The sequence below is a fragment of the Lampetra planeri genome, chromosome 14 (genome assembly GCF_965212315.1).
Source record: "Lampetra planeri chromosome 14, kcLamPlan1.2.h2, whole genome shotgun sequence".
Lineage (NCBI taxonomy): Eukaryota > Metazoa > Chordata > Hyperoartia > Petromyzontiformes > Petromyzontidae > Lampetra > Lampetra planeri.
The window spans coordinates 453,050-470,982 of NC_136120.1; the positions used below are offsets into that span (position 1 = coordinate 453,050).

Consider the following 17,933-nt stretch of genomic DNA (forward strand, 5'->3'; position numbering starts at 1 on the left):
GCATTTATGATTATGAGTAGGGAAAAATACGTCATGTGAAAAAAGAAAGGTACAAAATTTAAGATTTTTCGTTCGTCCTATTTCATACTCCCTGAATGTGTTTTTGTAGGAAAAAATTCAGGACATATATTTAAAAAATAACTGGGTAATTCCATTGCAATAGAATTACAAGGGCAATGCAGGAATATAGGAGGCATTGATGAAATTTACACTTCTGTATATTGCATCAGCCTGCTGCAGAAGAACATTTAGGTAATTATCAGGTTCTGTGCTTTATGCTGTATTTAAACCGCCCCCCCCCCCCCCCACCTTGAGCCATAGCCGGACAAAGAGCGTAACGTCGCATACATTTATGGCTCTCCTCTTGCCTCACCCACCAGCGCTGGCAGGCCGAGTTGCAGCAGAAGAAGCATGCGTTTTCCGCGCTGGAACAGCAGCTGCAGGCGACGCGCGCCGCCAACGATCGGCTGGCGAGCGCCCACCGGGAGCGCGACGCCAACCTGGACGCCCACCAGGCGCGGGTGCAGCAGCTGCTGGATCGCTGGGGCAGAGTGGGCAGTCACAGCAAGATGCGGTAAAACTTTGGTGTCGCCCGGGTCCAAAATGTCGACGCACGCGAAGCCGCCCTCGCCCGATTGCGATTTCGGGTCGTTGCCGCGTGGTTGTTCGGCGCGGTGTCTGACGTTTTTACCCCCAAAGTGGCCGGGAGTTTGTTTGGAACCGCTGGAGTGAAACGTCGGACATACGTGTAACAATCTATGTACGGTACGGACCCGATTAGCATGGTTGGCTACGTACGGTGCAAAAGAAGTTCAACATACGTGCATGCACGCAATATGTCGCAGAGAGCTGTACAAACAACCGTGAAAACCTGCGAAGTAGGAACCCACCCTGTTTATCCATATTCAGTAACATTCCTCTTATCTGCGTCCCTGTTATCTGAATTGATCCACGTAAAGTGTTATCATCCGCGTGTCGATTCTTCCTGTTATCCGCACTTTATCTGTAAATGAGTCACCATGGAAACAGTCTCCCGGAGGCGCTATAATTCATCTCATTATCAGCGCTTGCTCATAGACAAGATCAGTCGCCCAGAAGTGGCTGAAAATTAATCCTATTATCCATTTTTCCACGGACGGATAACAGGGGAAATTTACGGGAATAAACTCGGATATCAGATCGTGGGGGGCATTATTTGGCCATACTTCAACCAGGCTGGACATGCGCTTTGGTGAAGGTGAGCAGCATAGACGAGGGCGTGTCATAGCACAGTTCAACAATGCAGTTCATTGTACTGCCCCTCTGCCACACCAATGAGTGGCACGATACGGCTGAGTCTATTCGATGCGCATTGATGTTTCTGTATTTTCCCGACGATTTGTGTTGCCGACGAAGGGTCCAGCAACTGGAGAATCTACGGCAGCTGATGCAGCAGTACTTTGACCTGCGCACATTCTTCATGAGCTGGTTCGACCAGGCCACCTCACAACTGCAGAAGCTGCAAGAGGCCAAGGGGGAGAGCAATGAGGAAATCGCTCTGCTGCTCAGCCAGCTGGAGGTGGGTGCAATCCACATCAAAGTAATATTTCTTTTATTTACACTGGAGGAATCTGATGAGCTATAAAGCTCTTTTCACAGATGTCCAGGAGAACTCTCCAATGTGTTTTTTTTCGCGGATTGCACCGTGAGCTGTCTGGCGTGATGTCCGACACGCGCTTTGCTCCATGTGTCGATGAGCTTCTTGAGGACCCAAACTGGTGTGACCCATTAGTGGAGAATGTTGAACGAAGTAATGACCAACAATACAAAAAAGTCACGTTACTCAGATTTTAGCCTTTACTGGACTTATAAAAGAGCAACCTGAATTGTATTCCTGAACACGGCAGATATCAGTGGCGAGTGATATCTGAACTCAACTACAAACTAAACTATTTTTTTTTACCGGAGAAGGCCCTCTGAGCTATATAGTTATTTTCAGAAGCAACCTGGCCACAATTGGTAGCTCAACAAAGTGGGTTATCACTTGGAATTTTATAGCAGGAAAATGCTCTTAAACGCACGTTGAATCTAAATGTGGAGGGAAAGACCGGAGGACCCGGAGAAAAATCCACGCGACCACGGGGAGAGAGAGACACGCAAACTCCAATAATATAGGCTTCAGGATCGGGATCGGGATCGAACCCATGTCCTCCTGCATACCAGGCGAGGGAGTGAACATCTTGCCACCGTGGCACCCCAAACCGGTCGTGGGTGCTTGTTTCACCAACCGGCACTGACCCCTCCTTGTGAAGTTTGGTCACGCACCCTGAATGAGCGACATGCTACGGGGAGGCCTTCATCCGCAGCCGCACAATGGTTCGCACGTTGATAAGGAATTGGCCGAATGTCCCCAATGCGTGACCCAAACACTGCTCACACCTTCCACGTGAATGGAATGCATCTGTGTCTGTGTACTGTGACAACTTGACATTGCTTTTGTTCTAACACCTCCGATTAATACGGGTGGCTAAGTGCGGTCTGAAAGAAGATCAACGTACATACATACAAACATACGTTACGAAGCATACACACATGACGATTGAAAACTGTTTTTTTGTGATTGTGATTGATACAGAAAATCCGGATGGAAATAACCAATAACGCCCAGAAGCTCGGCGATTACCAGAGGAACTCAGAAGAGTTGACGGGGGCAATGAAGGTAAATTCTTTATAATTAAAAAAACGTGGAAATTATTTATAAATGTGACCTCACCTTTGTGCTAAAAATACACAACATTAAATATGGAATTTCAGCTCTGGTTAAAATGCAATCATTTATGTATTACGTCAGTTGCGGTTGAATGTTACGTTTGCTAACGATGTGCATGTGCAAGAAAACGTCTGTTGTATAGTTTTACATTGTCTTGTTGTTTTGAAATTTAAGATGTGTTTTTGTCCCTTTTGTAAAAACACAGAACTATGATTCACTGCTGCTTAAGTACAGAAGCCAGATTGAGACCAGCTATACATACCTCCCTCCTCAGCAAACAGCATCCATGGAAAGCTTCAAACAGGACGTGAGTGATACCTCCGACACTGAACTACATTCAAATCACCCTGCGAATTATGCCGCGTTAGTGAAGGCACCTATTTATATTGTGGACGCACGTCCGTGCAGCTGTATTTGAAAGCTAAGTGTCTGTTGTGAACAAACACTGAAACGTGTTCAGAGAAACGCGGAGAGATGCACATGGGCTTAGCACGGTTGGCTATGTACGGTGCGAAAGAAGTTCAACAAAGCATACACACACACGCTTGGATATACACCAAGGGACAGAAAGAGAAACACGCACGCATTGGAGAATTTGTCCCAGGTGAATGTCATCATCCGAACGATTGAGGAAAGTGAGTGGGGCTTGGGCAGGACACGTTGATCAAAACAATGATGGACGATGGTCAAGAGTGGCAGCAAAGGAGTGGGACGTGTCCGAGAGGACTTCGTCCGCTGGGGAGATGGAGTGGGGGAGCTGCCATGGAGTAATGGTCAGCGCATTGGCCTTGCAATTTCAGAGGTCAAGGTTCTGTTCCCCAGTTTCGTTCCACGTGTTGTCCCAGCAGTTGACTGATTAGCACAGTTGGCTACGTACGGTGCGAAAGAAGTTCAACATGCATACGTGCATGCGTGCGACTGCCTGCCCAGCAGTGTAAATGAGTACACCGCAGTTAAGTTGAATGGCAGGTCGTGGTATGGTGGGGTAAAGTTTAGGTGCTCCCACCACTTCCAACACATCTGGTCAGCATGGAAGAGTAGGCCAAATACCCTCTAGTCCTCCCCCTAGTGCACGGGGTCGGCAACCAAAATAACGAGGAGGGCCATTTTTTTCGAAGTCTGTACAAAACGCAACATTTCAAGAGCCGCAGTGGAGTGTGAGCACGAGACGGTGGTCCTTAATAAATAACGTCACGAGACGCGGTCCTTATAGAGCCGCGTGTGAGGGGCTCCGGAGTCGCAGGTTGCAGACCCCTGCTCCGGTGCGAGGCCTTTTCCACCAGCAGTGGCGTGAGCAAAGACATTTCAGGGCTGCACCTTCGCCTTATTTGGCTAAAGCTGCCAGGAAGGATTTGGCAAGGCGCTCGCTCTTCAGACGCAGGGCAGGGCCGCTTTCGGTTCCGTTGCGGCTTGCACAATCTAAAGGTGAATTTTCGTGAAAGGGGGTAACTTTCTTAGACATTTTGTTATTGAAATCAAACGTAATGATTTCCATTTTTGTAATCAATCAACAGAAGAATAGAACTGCATGAATTACAGGTTCATAGATTTCATTTGATATTTTCCGTCCATATACTGCACAAAAACACACACTTTTAAAATGGTACTAGATCAGAGCACGTGTTTTTGTTACCTGCTGGTATATACAGTAGAATCTGCTTATAAGCACTCCTAATGTAGGAACAGCTCTGATATAAGAAACACACTGGTTGTGTGGGAAGCAAATGACAACTTCTGATATAAGCACACGACTTCGGATATAAGTACAGCTGCACCTGCTCCTAAGGGATGTGCTCATATCGAACTTGTGATATATGATGTGTATTATTTGTTATGATGAAATGATATACGAACAGAATGTGAAGTGCGATGATTTTTTTTCCGTCCGCAATGCATTAACGGTCGGTTGTAAATCATTTGCTGTCGAGCGTGCGTACCCGGTTTGAAATGCAAGTGGTTCTCCATTGGCTATTTCATGTCTCCACCGCTTTGAAATTAAAACTCAGTGGCGATAACTGTTGCTCTCGTTACAGTCGGTAAAGGGTGGTCAAACATCTCCCATGCAATGTTGGAGTATTAGCTCGGCTTGTTTTATTAAAAATATATTCGTGCAAGACAGAATCAGAATCTTTATTTTTACTGGAGGAATCCGATGAGCTATAAAGCTCTTTTTCACAGACGTCAAGTGAGGGCGGGTCAGAATGTTACAACAACAAACAGTACAAAAACACGGTAGGAGTTAAAAGTATAGGAAAGGTAAACAAGTCACTTAAAAAAATAAACAGAGAAAACTAAACTATTTGTATCTTACCAGGTAAAGCCCACTGTTGTTTTTTTTCTCAAAAATAAATTAACTACCTTCAAATGGAAACTATATACAGAGTGGCCCAAAAGTCAGGGCGCACAGGGTTATTATGTTTAATTTAACAAATCACACATGGTTATTTTATTTATTTTACCAAATGTCTAAACTGACGTCCGTTAACATTAATGCATGCGCGAATTATCCTTTGAAACTTATTTAGCACTTTTTTTAAATATTACAGTTGCCTTGTTTAGCGTACATAGAAACGAATTGAATTTGTTCGTCTTTTGTCAATTTTCATTCCATTTTTAAATGGCATCTAAAAAAGAAGATGAACAAGTAAACCCGTAAAAACAAAGTTTTTCACTATAAATCCTTTATATGCGTGGCGGCTAGAGTCCTCTCGTCCTCTGGCTTGAGATGGCTGCCACTTATGGGTCAGATGATTGTCTGCCACCATTAAGCAATTGGTAATTAAATATTTAATTTGTTTTCCATAAACAGTGTAAAATTTTGGATTTTTTTTCAGGAAAATTAATTGTCACACACAACGAGTCTGTGTGGAAAATGTCAGCTCGATTGGATCACGGGAAGTGGGTTAAAAAACGACCAAAAGATTTGCACGGTCCTAAGCAAGCAAGCAAACTTAATATAAAGGATTTTAAAATATATTCGCCTGTGGAGGACGCGGGGATCGATCCCGCGACCTTTGGCATGGGAAGCGAGGGCGCTACCAACTGCGCTACTCCGCCACGGCCTGTGGAGGGGTTACGCTCTGGGCTCTTACACTCTGACGTTCAGCCAAAGCCATGAATGCGTTCTATTTGAATATATGTAAAATAATTTTTTTGCCTAAAAAGTGTAAAATTTTGGGAATTTTTTTTCACGAACAATAATTGTCTGGCACAACGAGTCTGTGTGGAAAATGTCAGCTCGATTGGATCACGGGAAGTGGGTTAAAAAACGACCGAAAGATTTGCACGGTCCTAAGCAAGCAAGCAAGCACGCAAGCAAGCAAGCACGCGAACTTAATATAAAGGATTTAAAAATAGCATTCTATATAAAGAATAAACAATTTAAATGTTTTAATGCCAGTGTTGAAATTAAATAAATAACCCAAAGCACGAATATTTCTTATTATATATTATTTTCCTTTTAAGCCAGCAGCATTACTCATGAATGTGAGTTTTTGTTATTCATGCTTGTGCACAACGGAATACCACTAAATTATCTGTTTAAATTTGCCTACATGCAGTTGTCTCTCTCATTTTCAGTCATTTACTTAGAGCTGTGCCCTGATTATAAAACATAACACATTGCTCATTTTGACTTAAAACTCACAAGAAAGGCCCTCATTAAAAATAAACAAATGACCCAAGCGCTACATGAACTAATTTCTTTAAAACTACTTTTTGTGTTTAGTTTATTGTCCCTTCCCCGCACCTCCGATTAGCACAGTTGGCTGTGTACGGTGTGAAGGAAGTTAAACATACATCCATACAATTGAATTATGTGTCCTGATTATAAAGCATCACAGGTAGCTTATTTCTATGTAAAACTCATCAACCACCCCAAAATATGCCAATTATTCCACAATATATATTCTTTTATATTCTGGATAAGTGTTATGGTAGGATACTTAGATGCATTTTCATTCATCTTTATAAAAAATGTTTTTCCAAAGAAACTTTGATTCGAATAAACAGCACTTATTCGATGCAACGGCAAATGGAAACCCCGGTAACAACAACAGGCCACACTGAACGCTGTTGTCAGTCAGAAGGCAGGTGTGGCCCCGTTGTAAAATTCCGATTGATCCACCCAGCATCAATTTCAACGAGAGCCGTGACCTGTTTTTAGTGCTCGACTTGACAGTGGTGATGCAACGCGAGTTGGCGGCAGAATGCTGAATGTTCTGGTTTTGTTTTATTCTTCATTAGCAAGAGCAATTGAGACAAACCTTGTCGTGTCAGGTGGGCATTTATTCATTACATTTTATTAACGTGTGATGTTTTACTCACGGTAAAAGGGCAGTTGTGGATCCAGGATTATCTCAGTGGCCTCCAGTGGAAACCCATGCGTGATATAATTGTTAGTCTATAACATGTCTATTCAAATCTTGACTTAAAGCTTTCGAGACTGCAGGAATTCATATTCTTTGGGTCTTTCGGTAAAGTCACGTAGATAGGTTCAAAGAAAATAGCAAAAAGCAAAAACTACGACGTTTCGATCGCAAGACAAGAGGTCGTCTTTTTTTTTATAAAGACGACAGCTTGTGTTGCGATCAAAACGTCGTAGTTTTTGTTTTTTGTTATTTTCTTTGAACCTATCTACGTGACTTTACCGAAAGACCCAAAGAATATGTATATTCAAGTGTTGTTATGACTAACATATACGAAGTAAGATATACAGTTGTTTCCCCCACGTTGAAATCCTGGTTCCACATCTGCCGCACCCTTACAATTCAAGTTTAACCCCTGTGTTTCTAACCCTGCTTTCTGTTGTGTATTTACAAACAACAGCAACACCAATGCAATAATGTGTGTGCTGTTTATATTGCATGATAAATTCACATCTTTGTCATATGCGATTTGTGAAATAGGTTGTGTTATTTACTTGACAGAAAGCAAGGTTAAGCGTTATCACAATTCATATTTTAATTTGTTGATAATTGGCTTAACATTTTCTTTGGCTGTGTGTGTATGCATTCATAAATAACCAAACTTATTGTCTCTTCTACTTCATGTCAATATAACAATATAAGTTATACACTCTCTGAGCCTTTGCAAGGAAATCCTACAGAATGTCTAATATTCAACAAGTTCCTTTAAAGGTTTTGATTATCTCCCGAGAGATAAGACCATTTTTTTTATTCTCTTCTCTTTCATATTTTAGTATTGTTTTTTATTTCAATGGAATATCGTGATTAACGTGACCGTTTCTGTAAGATTTTTTTGCAAGGGACTCATAACATTAAATTTACGCGTACTGAGAAATTTTGCAATTTAAATATACAAACTCATATAATGCATTATAATTCAAGAACACATTTTGGGTCATATAGTGACTAAATGCAGCTGCACTGCGAATAACAAGAGTGCAAGTAATTTAACATGTTGCTTTTTGTACCTTTCTGTTGATTAATGTGTTTTTTTTTATCTTGGCAACAGTTGTATTTATAATTGACAATAGATTGCAACTGATTTGTTTATTTGTTATTTATTTTTTACCATCAATTAACTTTACCAGGAACTTGATTTTTTTAGAGCATATATTTCATTAAATAGACATCACAAAATACAAGTAAAATTATTAGTAACATGTTATTCAGTGGAGACATGTTTCCCACAGGTGATGATCGGTTTTAGGCATGACATTTTCTCATCTAGTATGGCTTACTTCAGTGAACTAAATTTGATTTTTATCAAAGGAAACATCTCAGAAACAAATACAATTGCTATCCATTTTTATTTGAATCATATATTTTATTTTATCAGACTGTAAATATGATTATTTTTATTCTGGCCCACTCCACTTCTAACTTGTTTCAACACTATTTACGGGTTTGATAAAAAAAAATCCCAAGCAAAATTAAGTCCGTGAATATTTATTTCGTCAAAGAAATTATCCATGTATTGTATACAGCCAAACCTTTGGCTAACGTGTGGAATTGCCCTTTTTACCACAATAATAAAGCAGACGTAAGCAGAACTTAATTATGTGTCTGCACATATTATGAAAAAACTAAAAAATTATATCAGTCCATCCCAATCTTGTCCAGCTGCATTAATCTGTGGCAGCTTCAACCATTTGGGTCTCATCAGCCAAGTCAGGCTTATTAAAAAAATATATACTGCTGCGTAACCATATATTATTGGTGAGAGCACTCCATCTGAATAACAGGGGACGCTGTTCCATGCAAACAAAAGCATTAATTTATAACGATAATGAATCAGTTGGTATGCTCCCACCAACGAGTTCTCTATTATTGCTTCGTATTTAACTCCCCCCCCCCCCGCCATCTCTGCTTCCGCCTCTACACACACACACCAGTTCCTGGAGCTCCAGAACCGCATGTCGGGGCTGAGCTCCATGCTGGCGCAGCAGGTGACGCTCGTGGCTGAGCTGCAGAACCGTCTACGCGAGCGCGAGACGATCCGCCTGCAGAAGATCAAGCGGCAGGTTCGCATCATGGTCGATGGCGAGGAGATGGGGCTCGTCGACGCGTTCAAGAACGGCCTCATCTCCGAGGAGAAGTTCGTGGAGCTCGCCAACTGGCAGGGCGAGCGCGAGCAGGTGGTGCGCGAGAAGGAGACGTACTAGCTTGTCCCTAACGGATTGGCCGCGGGGTGGGGGGGGGGGTGCTGAGATTAATGAAAGTGGCTGCTCACGTCGGGAGGACTGCCTGCGCTTTCGCGAAGCCAGGATCGTTATGAAAATGGGGCGACGGTTGCATACCCTATTGTTTTCTTTTCTTAAAAGTCTTTATTATAATAGCCCGGTACAGGACAGATGACCAACCGCGAAGTAGTGGCGGGGGGGGGGGGTCACACAGATACTCCCTGGACAAAAGTCCCCAAACGCTGCACTCCTCAGCTAAGAGGTGGGGGGGGAGGAGATTGGCCTCTGCATACTTACTGTAGTTTAATAACCACCGTTCCACTGGCACGATTTAAACATTTCCGATATTTTTTTTTCTTATTCTTTCCCCGACGTGATATGAGGCTGTGCCGAATGCGAGTATGAATGGCCATATTAGTTTCAAGATTTCGACAGCACAATTTGGATTGACGGTGTGTAAAGTAAAATAATACATTCAACCGTTTAACTGTTATAAGTGTGGGGGGGGGGGGGGTATATTGACTATAGTGAATGAGAGTTCCTCCGTAAACAACAGTTTAAATCATTTAAATATCCATCATTTTTTTCTCAGTCACGTTCGAGAAATAATAACAACATTCATCAGGATTGGCCCCAGTTTTCTATACACACGTTTTTTTATTTGACATCACCATCATATGCGTGGTATCTGTGATGTCCCGAGATAATCATATATCAATTTCAAACAAAGGGGTGTGTGTGGATTTTTTTACCATTTGTATCTACTAACTATTAACTGTGTAATGGGTTAAATTCTAATCGATTCCTTTCAGGCTTACTTTGCCAGGATTAATAATTGCATGTCGTTTGGCGATCTTAAAACATTTGTGATCGACAATGGAAACATTTTTATTCTTCTACATTGGCCACAATAAAATTTATTGTATTCCTTTAATTTTATTCGATGTCCAATGTACTTATGATAAGTATATGCACAACCAGCATTGGCTTTGTATGTTATTAAGAAGATTATGATGATGATGATGAAAATGTTACCGTATGACAGTTGTTTGGGAGAACTTTCCATGGATTATGGTAGTGTGTGCCTTATCAGTAGATGTGCCTGCTTTTATAGATGCCTTTTTACGGTAGAGGGGATTTTAGGAAGGCTTGGCAGAGGTGTTATAGACTAAATCATATAATCTCCTTCCCCTTAACAATGACATAGCACAAGCAACTTTGGATATCCAGCACTAGATGTTATTTTAGCTTACTGAACTGGCCTCATTGCCTTGGTTTGTAAAAGCACACGTGTTCGACATCTTATATCATGAACTGAAAGGCCTGTAAGTGTACGAAAAGCAATTGAATAACTCGTCCAAAGTTGATGTTGCATTCTTGTTAGTGCGGTGTGTTCCTGCATGCTTAAACAAAATAAACAGATAATTACTGTCGGTTTTCGTTTGTCGATTTCTCTATGCGAATTCTAGTTTTCCAAGCGAGTGTGTCATTTGCACAAGTCGGTGAAACGAAGAGCACTTCAATCCTTGAGAGGGACGATTGTTCAATCCACTTTGTGCACCGAATGAAAATTCCACATCGTAGCTCTGAGAAATATCGGTCGCATCTATGCTGTTCGCCTCTCCGACCCATGTTGGCTCTGTCCGCAACAGCAGTCGCCTGATCGTTCAGTGCGAATAATAATATTTATTTTAGCCACTGTGTAGACGTTTGCAGTTGTGTTGTATAGGTCTCTGATGTGTTTGAGGTTGTACCCCGGTATCCTGGCGCAATGTCCGAGTATGCTGGGAGATTCTTCCGAAAATGATTGTTCCCAAAAAATGCATTAGAAAGCTAAATTTTTATTTGAATGCTGATTTTCTTATATAAAAGCTAATATGTAAGCCATTACATTTGCAATGCAGGAAAGAGTAATTAACTCGATCAGTAACCATTTTAACCAGCAGTTCCCCTCGGCTTAATTTGTACAAATGTAGAATATAATCCCATGGGCTTGTATAGGCTACAGCTTAGAATGAAATGAAAGGCATACCCATCACAGCATTGTTCCAGTATTCTTGATTCCTGAGCTTTTGGGGGAGACATGTGAGAAAAGAATAATACAATCCACGTTCATAAATCCACTTATTTCTTCCCCATGTCTCTCCCCTCTTGCCATTTCATTTGAACCCTTGTCTATGCGACGGAAGAAAACCACCGAGATCTCGCAAACGGTAGAAGAACAAAATATTTAAACATTGCAGACTGATCATTTTTTAAAAGCACAAAAGTATAAATGGCAATATATTTTATGTAGACTTTGGTTTGCGCGTACTTGGGATGACGGCATCAATGTCTGAAGTCAATTGCTCTTCCATAGTTTGCAAACCTTAGCCACAATTGCATTTGATATTCACGAGGTTTTTTTTTTCTATCAGAATCTTATTGTGTGTGACGACTGGCTTGCTTATGTCGTTGGTTGGCCCCGTAAATGCCCCCTTATTCTGCTCCCAGATGTGTGCAATTAAGAGGTCTGTCAATCGTCAATGCCGTTGCATCACCTCTTTCGCGTTGAGCAGTTATTGAGGTACATTACTTCATCTCTGTGTAAACCTTAGAAAGTAGGTTTGCTAAGAGTGTGCCAACTTGTGCCGCGTCTTTGATGAACCACATGCATATACAAAAGAAAAACAAAAAATAGAATATCTAAAATGGAATTGCATTAATACATTGAAAAGTTAATCTATACGTGGGCTTTCACGGCCACTATGACTCATAATTGGTTTATTTTGGGTCAGGCCATGTAACCGAACCTGCCAAGTCACAGCCAATTAACCCGGAATCGACGAATTATTAAATTAGATCACGCGCATGACTACCGATGACGTCATGTCTACTACTTAAAGGCCCGGATCTGGGAAATTATTTTACTCTGCGTCTGAGCTCCTGTTAGCAACGTGGTGATGCTGGATGTAATCTCCAGCGAAATTTCGTTACGCATTTAAGTATTTTAAGATTCCTCTCCAACAACAACACCAGTGGTGTGCTGCTCAAGCAGTTATGCAATTGGCCACGTTTTATTCACGTGACACTTTTATTTATTTGCCGCGTCGGGTGGTGGAGGGTTTACGACACGCACAAAAACAAGACGATTATGAATCCCATGCGGGATGAAGAGGAGTAAGTGAGAAGTGCATCAGAAGACAAGTGAGACTAGGAGACTCATGTCGCCAAGGTTATTCACAGCGACGTGAGATGACCATTTGTGAACTTTGCATTGGTAAAACAAAAAGCATACACACGAGTGGAGGAACCATCTCAGATTTACCGATGACACTGTCATTATAACAACTATCCGTTGTGTATAATTTTGTGTGCCCTGTAACGTTGTTGCGGTGTAATTTGTGACGCGGATGGCAGCGTTTTTTGAATATATAAAGAGTTCACCGTATTCAACGGAGAGAGTCGCGGTGACGTCTAAAAGTAGTTTTACGTAAATCCTTAAAACTAAAAAAACATCTCCCTATTCTGCCAGTTCGATAAAAGCTTAGCACTCCATTTCATTTGAGGGTTTCCTTTGACAGCCAGAATATGTACATACAGGTCCAATTGTACAATATATGCAATGAATAGGCGCATTAGGTGAGACCCGAAGTAAGCCCCATCACGTTTATTGCTCTGCATTGTTGATGTTGGGTGGCGTAGTGGACTGATTCACACACTGCGCAACAAGCTCCTGTTACGCGAGTTCAATTCCCAACCACGGCTATCACCAGTGGCGATTGATATGTCTGGACCAGTCCAGAGCCAACATACCCTTAACCAACCTGCACTGACCACTAGGGTGAAGTATGGTCAAATACACCATTCACGACACGGAGTGGCTCTGGAGACCATCCAGCAGTGGATTGAGAAAAGGAGGCCTGTAGCGTCTGTAAAATTGTTAATGTCAATAGCAACCGACATATATAGCTAAAGTGTGGTTATGTACCAATTCTACCAGTTCGATAAAACATTATTTTACTCCCAACGTAAATGTAGTATAGATACCCAGCCATACTGCTGTGCATATCGTTCCTTTGCTATAAAAAAAATCATTGTTTACTTGTTAATAAACCACTTCAATCTGGTGCTTAGAAAATATGAGATTTGTAGTGCAGTGTATCAATATGTGATTGTTAAATCGCAGAACCATGGGAGATGTATGTTGAACTTTGTTCGCACCGTCCGTAGCCAACCGTGCTAATCGGAGGTGCGGGAGGAGACAAACTAAACATAAAAAGCAGCGCTAAAGAAATTCGTTTTCAATCTGGATTTAAACGTGCATAGCTCCAGTGGCTTCCTAATATTGGAATGAAGAGCGTTCCAGCCGGCCACAAAGGCGATCGTTCATTCGGCAGTGGATTGAGTGTGGCTGATGCCGATCTTTATTCATTAGAATTGCACACGGAATAAGGCCATAATTGTGTGCATTCGTTTCCAGCCTGTGCACCCACATTTAGCAGAAGGTGGCAGCATTGGCTTAATAATCTCAGAGCTGATTTTAATGACACGGACGAGGTCTATGTGTTGCAATTATATTAACATTCACATTCGACTGGAAAGGCTTTGAAAGTAAACATTTGGGACAAATATAGCCTCCGTGCACTAACGTCGAGAAAAATAAAAAAAATCAACAATTTCAAATTCGGCTTTCCCAAAATTACAGCCAATGGGAATATTTAGTTTCAAGGTAAACCTAAAGTTTCAAACTGCCTTCAGTCCCCATGCAATGCTAAACACTTGCGAATACAGCAGACGCGTCGCACGATCAGTGAGTAATTTCGTTTGCCTCCCGTGGAGTTGAACACAGACGAAGGGAAAGCTGCTGGGAACTGGGGGCCATGGTTTACGTGTCACAGACATGACGGTGTTTATGACAGATACTCCAAAATACTACCTCGTGATAAAACACTCACCCGTCTCAGAAAATAACATTATTATTTGTCTAGTTTGGACTGTTTATCGTACGCATTTTACGCGTGGTGTTTCGTTTAAACCATCTACATATCAAGCTAACGTAATATCTATGGATAAGAACTGATTCTTCAGCCATATAATGCATCAGAAAAAAAAATCACCGCTTCGGAATATTGTTTTCAAATATCGAATTTAGTGTGCATTGCACGCCTTCCTGAACTTTATAGAGTTACAATCTCAATTATTAAAACTATTGGCGGTTTCTATCATTCGTAAAAATATATATATACGAGTATTGGAGAGAAAAAATAGATCCTGGCATTGCACTGGCAGAGTGTGCACACCCGTGGAGTTGTCATTCGAGCCACCATTTTCATTCCACAGACGCTATTACTTGCTAGGACTGCTCTTGGTGCTTTGCGACAGCTGTTTACTAGAATTCTTCACCTCCGTAGGAGTTTCCATCGTCTTTTTCTTTGCATGGCTGCTGATTTTGACGTTGCGGTGGTTGAGCCAGATAATTGCGTCGTTAAAGTCGTTCATTTCGCACCTCCCATTAGCACGGTTTGCTACGAGTGGTGCGAAAGAAGTTCAGCATACAGTACATACTTTCCATGGTCTGTTTTGGGTGACCACAGACTCCGCCACACTGACCATAGAGTATCCGTATCTGCTGCCATGGTTTGTGTGGATGCTGTGAGTAAACTGCGTCAAGGTCCGGGAGAGATCTTCTCCGTCGGGTCTTTTGCGAGGAGTTTGTAACTTCCTGTGGACTCCATTTGGTTGTCCAAGCATCATCGGGAGTTTCCATTGTGCTCTAACATACGCACAAATATGTACGCGAAAAAATGAATAGCACGTAGAATCTGAATTCCAATCAATATATTCAATACACTTGCAAGAAATTGTATTTCAAATGCAGTATCTTAGCCCATCATTGTAGCTGGCTGAGAACAATATCACTTTAAAGCTTTCGTGACTGCAGGGATTCATCTTCTTGGTTTTTTCGGTAAAGCCACGTAGAAGGAACGTAATAAAATAATAAAAATAAAACATAATAAAATAATTCTCATGTTTTATGTTTTATTTTTATTATTTTATTACTTCCCTTCTACGTGACTTTACCGAAAAACCCAAGAAGAACAATATCACTCTTAGCTAATGAGCGGGGCTATTAAGCTTCGCAGATTGTATCTGGAGCGTCAGCTCTCGGCGACAGCATGTGCCACCATGAATTTTATTAATGGTGGCACGAGATGGTGACTACCTCGCCTGGTATACAAGAGGTTGTGGGTTTGATCTCCACCCTGACGATGCCAGTATATTTGGAGTTTGGGTGTTCTCCGCGCGTGGATTTTTCTCCGGATCATCCGGCTTTTCCCTCCACATTTAGAATCAACATGCGTTTAAGGTATTTGACTGCTATAAATGTCCACGTGATAAGCCACTTCGTTGAGCTATCATTTGTGGCAAGGTTGCTTCTGAAAAAAGCTATATAGTTCAGCGGGCCTTACCTGGTAATAAATAACTTATAAATAGTGTTTAGTATGTTTAATTGCGGTTATGATGAGCAAATTGATGTCCTGCATTATTTCACACATTCCTTTAGTAAAGGCGAAGGTGCAGCCCTGAAATTGCTTGCTCTGTCCATTGCTGGTGGAAAGATCTCAACTAGAGGGTGCTATAGACTAGAGAGCACGTCTGTAGGGTATTGGTGGCCCACTCTTTGACGCCTTCGAGGAAGAGTGGGAGTACCCACACTTCAAACCACCACAAACAACTAGCCGATCGACTGGAATTTTTTAAAAATCTATATATAACCCTCCACCACCCGACAGAGCCGATTAAATCAAGTTGTCACGTGGGTAAATATGCTACATTTACTTGTTTTTTTTCAGCAAACTGGGATTTTGAAAAGCAAGAAAAATGTTGACAATTTTTTATTCGATTCTCACCGGCAGTGTGGGCTCGAAAACAAATTCTGAGCGGCAGTCTTTCCTCAATATTGCATTTGGATTTGTACATTCTGATTGTTAAGGGGATTTTTTCGTTAATATTTCCCCCGTGTATACTTACACCTATGGTGAGCTCACTGCAGGAGTCAGATATATTATGGCATTCTAGGACCCTGATGGATGGTAACAGCGTTTGGAGGCCTCTTGCATCCAACAGTGGATAAATCATGGCTTGATGATGATGTCGATAATTATTACAATGTATAGACCTACAAGACATATTTCTGCTTTATAACAAGTATAATGCAGCAGGCATAGACCCCGCTGTGCTAGCGGATTACACATTATATCGGCTAAAATGCACCCTGATATGGATTATTATTATATATCGTAGCATGACGATATTATGTATTACGATAAGCAGTGGCACAGTGGTTTCGGGCACTGTCCTATGAGTCCAGTCACATGGGATTGACTCTCGGCCGCGGCGAACATCATATCTGAATATAAGGCCCCCCCTTCTTCACCGCCCCATGCTGTCGAGTGCACCAAAGTACGGTCGCACAACCCCCATGACCAAGACATACAGCGGCGAATTGACAAGGGCTATCTTTTTATTCTTCTTCTTAAAACAGCATATGAACCCAGCGACGTCGAGTTCGATTTCTGGCCACGGAAAGTGTCTGTAACAAGTTTAAGGATTTAGCTCTTGAAAAGATTGCCATATCCAAGAATAGCATAGGAGCAAGTGATATCTGCAACAGTGCGCGTGATATCTGACCACCCGCACTCCTCCGCTTCATCAGCTCACGCTAACCAGAGCGGTGAAGTATGGTCAAACAACGCCCATGACCAACACGGTGTGTGTAGGAAGCCCTTAATACAACAATGGATTAACAAAAAGCTACATATGATTCTGTATCATCATAGCTGTTGTTCAGCAGCCTTAAAACAATAACCGGAGTGTTAAATGGATTGTACACACAAGATGGGCTGTGTAAGAAATACTTTTATGTTTTTACGTGGACAAATATATATATGTGAAGGAGACATTGTCTGCCTGTCCATTTATCTGTTACACGTTGTAGTGGAGAGGCGAGTTCGTGCAGGAGACTGAAAAAGCGATTAGGTGGCATGGGCTGTAGCTGGTATTGAACCCTGCCGGGCTGCGCTGACCTTGGCTGGCCTGATGAGCGTAAGGAGACGAGATTGGCTCGGGGAGCTCCGCCGTATTGATTCGCCTAATCCACACGGGAATTAAGGGTAATTATCCACAATCACGGCGATGCCACTGCACGTCATCACTCTCAAACCGATGTCGAATTAAAAGGCGACTTTTGAAGTGCAAGCGAAACTAGTCTGTAGGCGAATCTATTAAATTAATGAACACCCGCGTATTGAAAAACTATATGTCATATTGTGCACTGACCAGACTGGTGAAGTGTGATACAAAACAACTGTCGCAAGGCGTAGGGATACCCTTGGGCAGAAGTGAATTAACACAGGGCTATATGTGTACGTGTACACATTCATACGACGTGAATGCTGTCATTCAAATGTCCTTAAATCTTGACTGCAGGACTGCAGTAATTCATATTCTATGGGTCTTTCGGTAAAGTCACGTCGATAGGTTCAAAGAAAATAA

The 17,933-nt window shown here is 41.9% G+C and overlaps 1 protein-coding gene across 2 annotated transcripts in view; it reads left to right on the forward strand.

Moving 5' to 3' along the window:
• LOC144722272 (uncharacterized) overlaps nt 1-10,828 on the forward strand; it is a 123,370-nt gene extending 112,542 nt beyond the window's left edge. The window contains exons 55-60 of one of the 2 annotated variants that reach the window (XM_078600367.1): nt 381-574; nt 1,396-1,558; nt 2,615-2,698; nt 2,955-3,056; nt 6,995-7,027; nt 9,108-10,828. In XM_078600367.1, coding sequence (XP_078456493.1) covers nt 381-574; nt 1,396-1,558; nt 2,615-2,698; nt 2,955-3,056; nt 6,995-7,027; nt 9,108-9,377 — 846 coding nt within the window. In that variant the 3' untranslated portion in view covers nt 9,378-10,828. The remainder of the gene's footprint in view (nt 1-380; nt 575-1,395; nt 1,559-2,614; nt 2,699-2,954; nt 3,057-6,994; nt 7,028-9,107) is intronic. The other variant, XM_078600368.1, reaches the window with a different exon arrangement.
• The last annotated feature ends 7,105 nt before the right edge of the window (nt 10,829-17,933 follow it).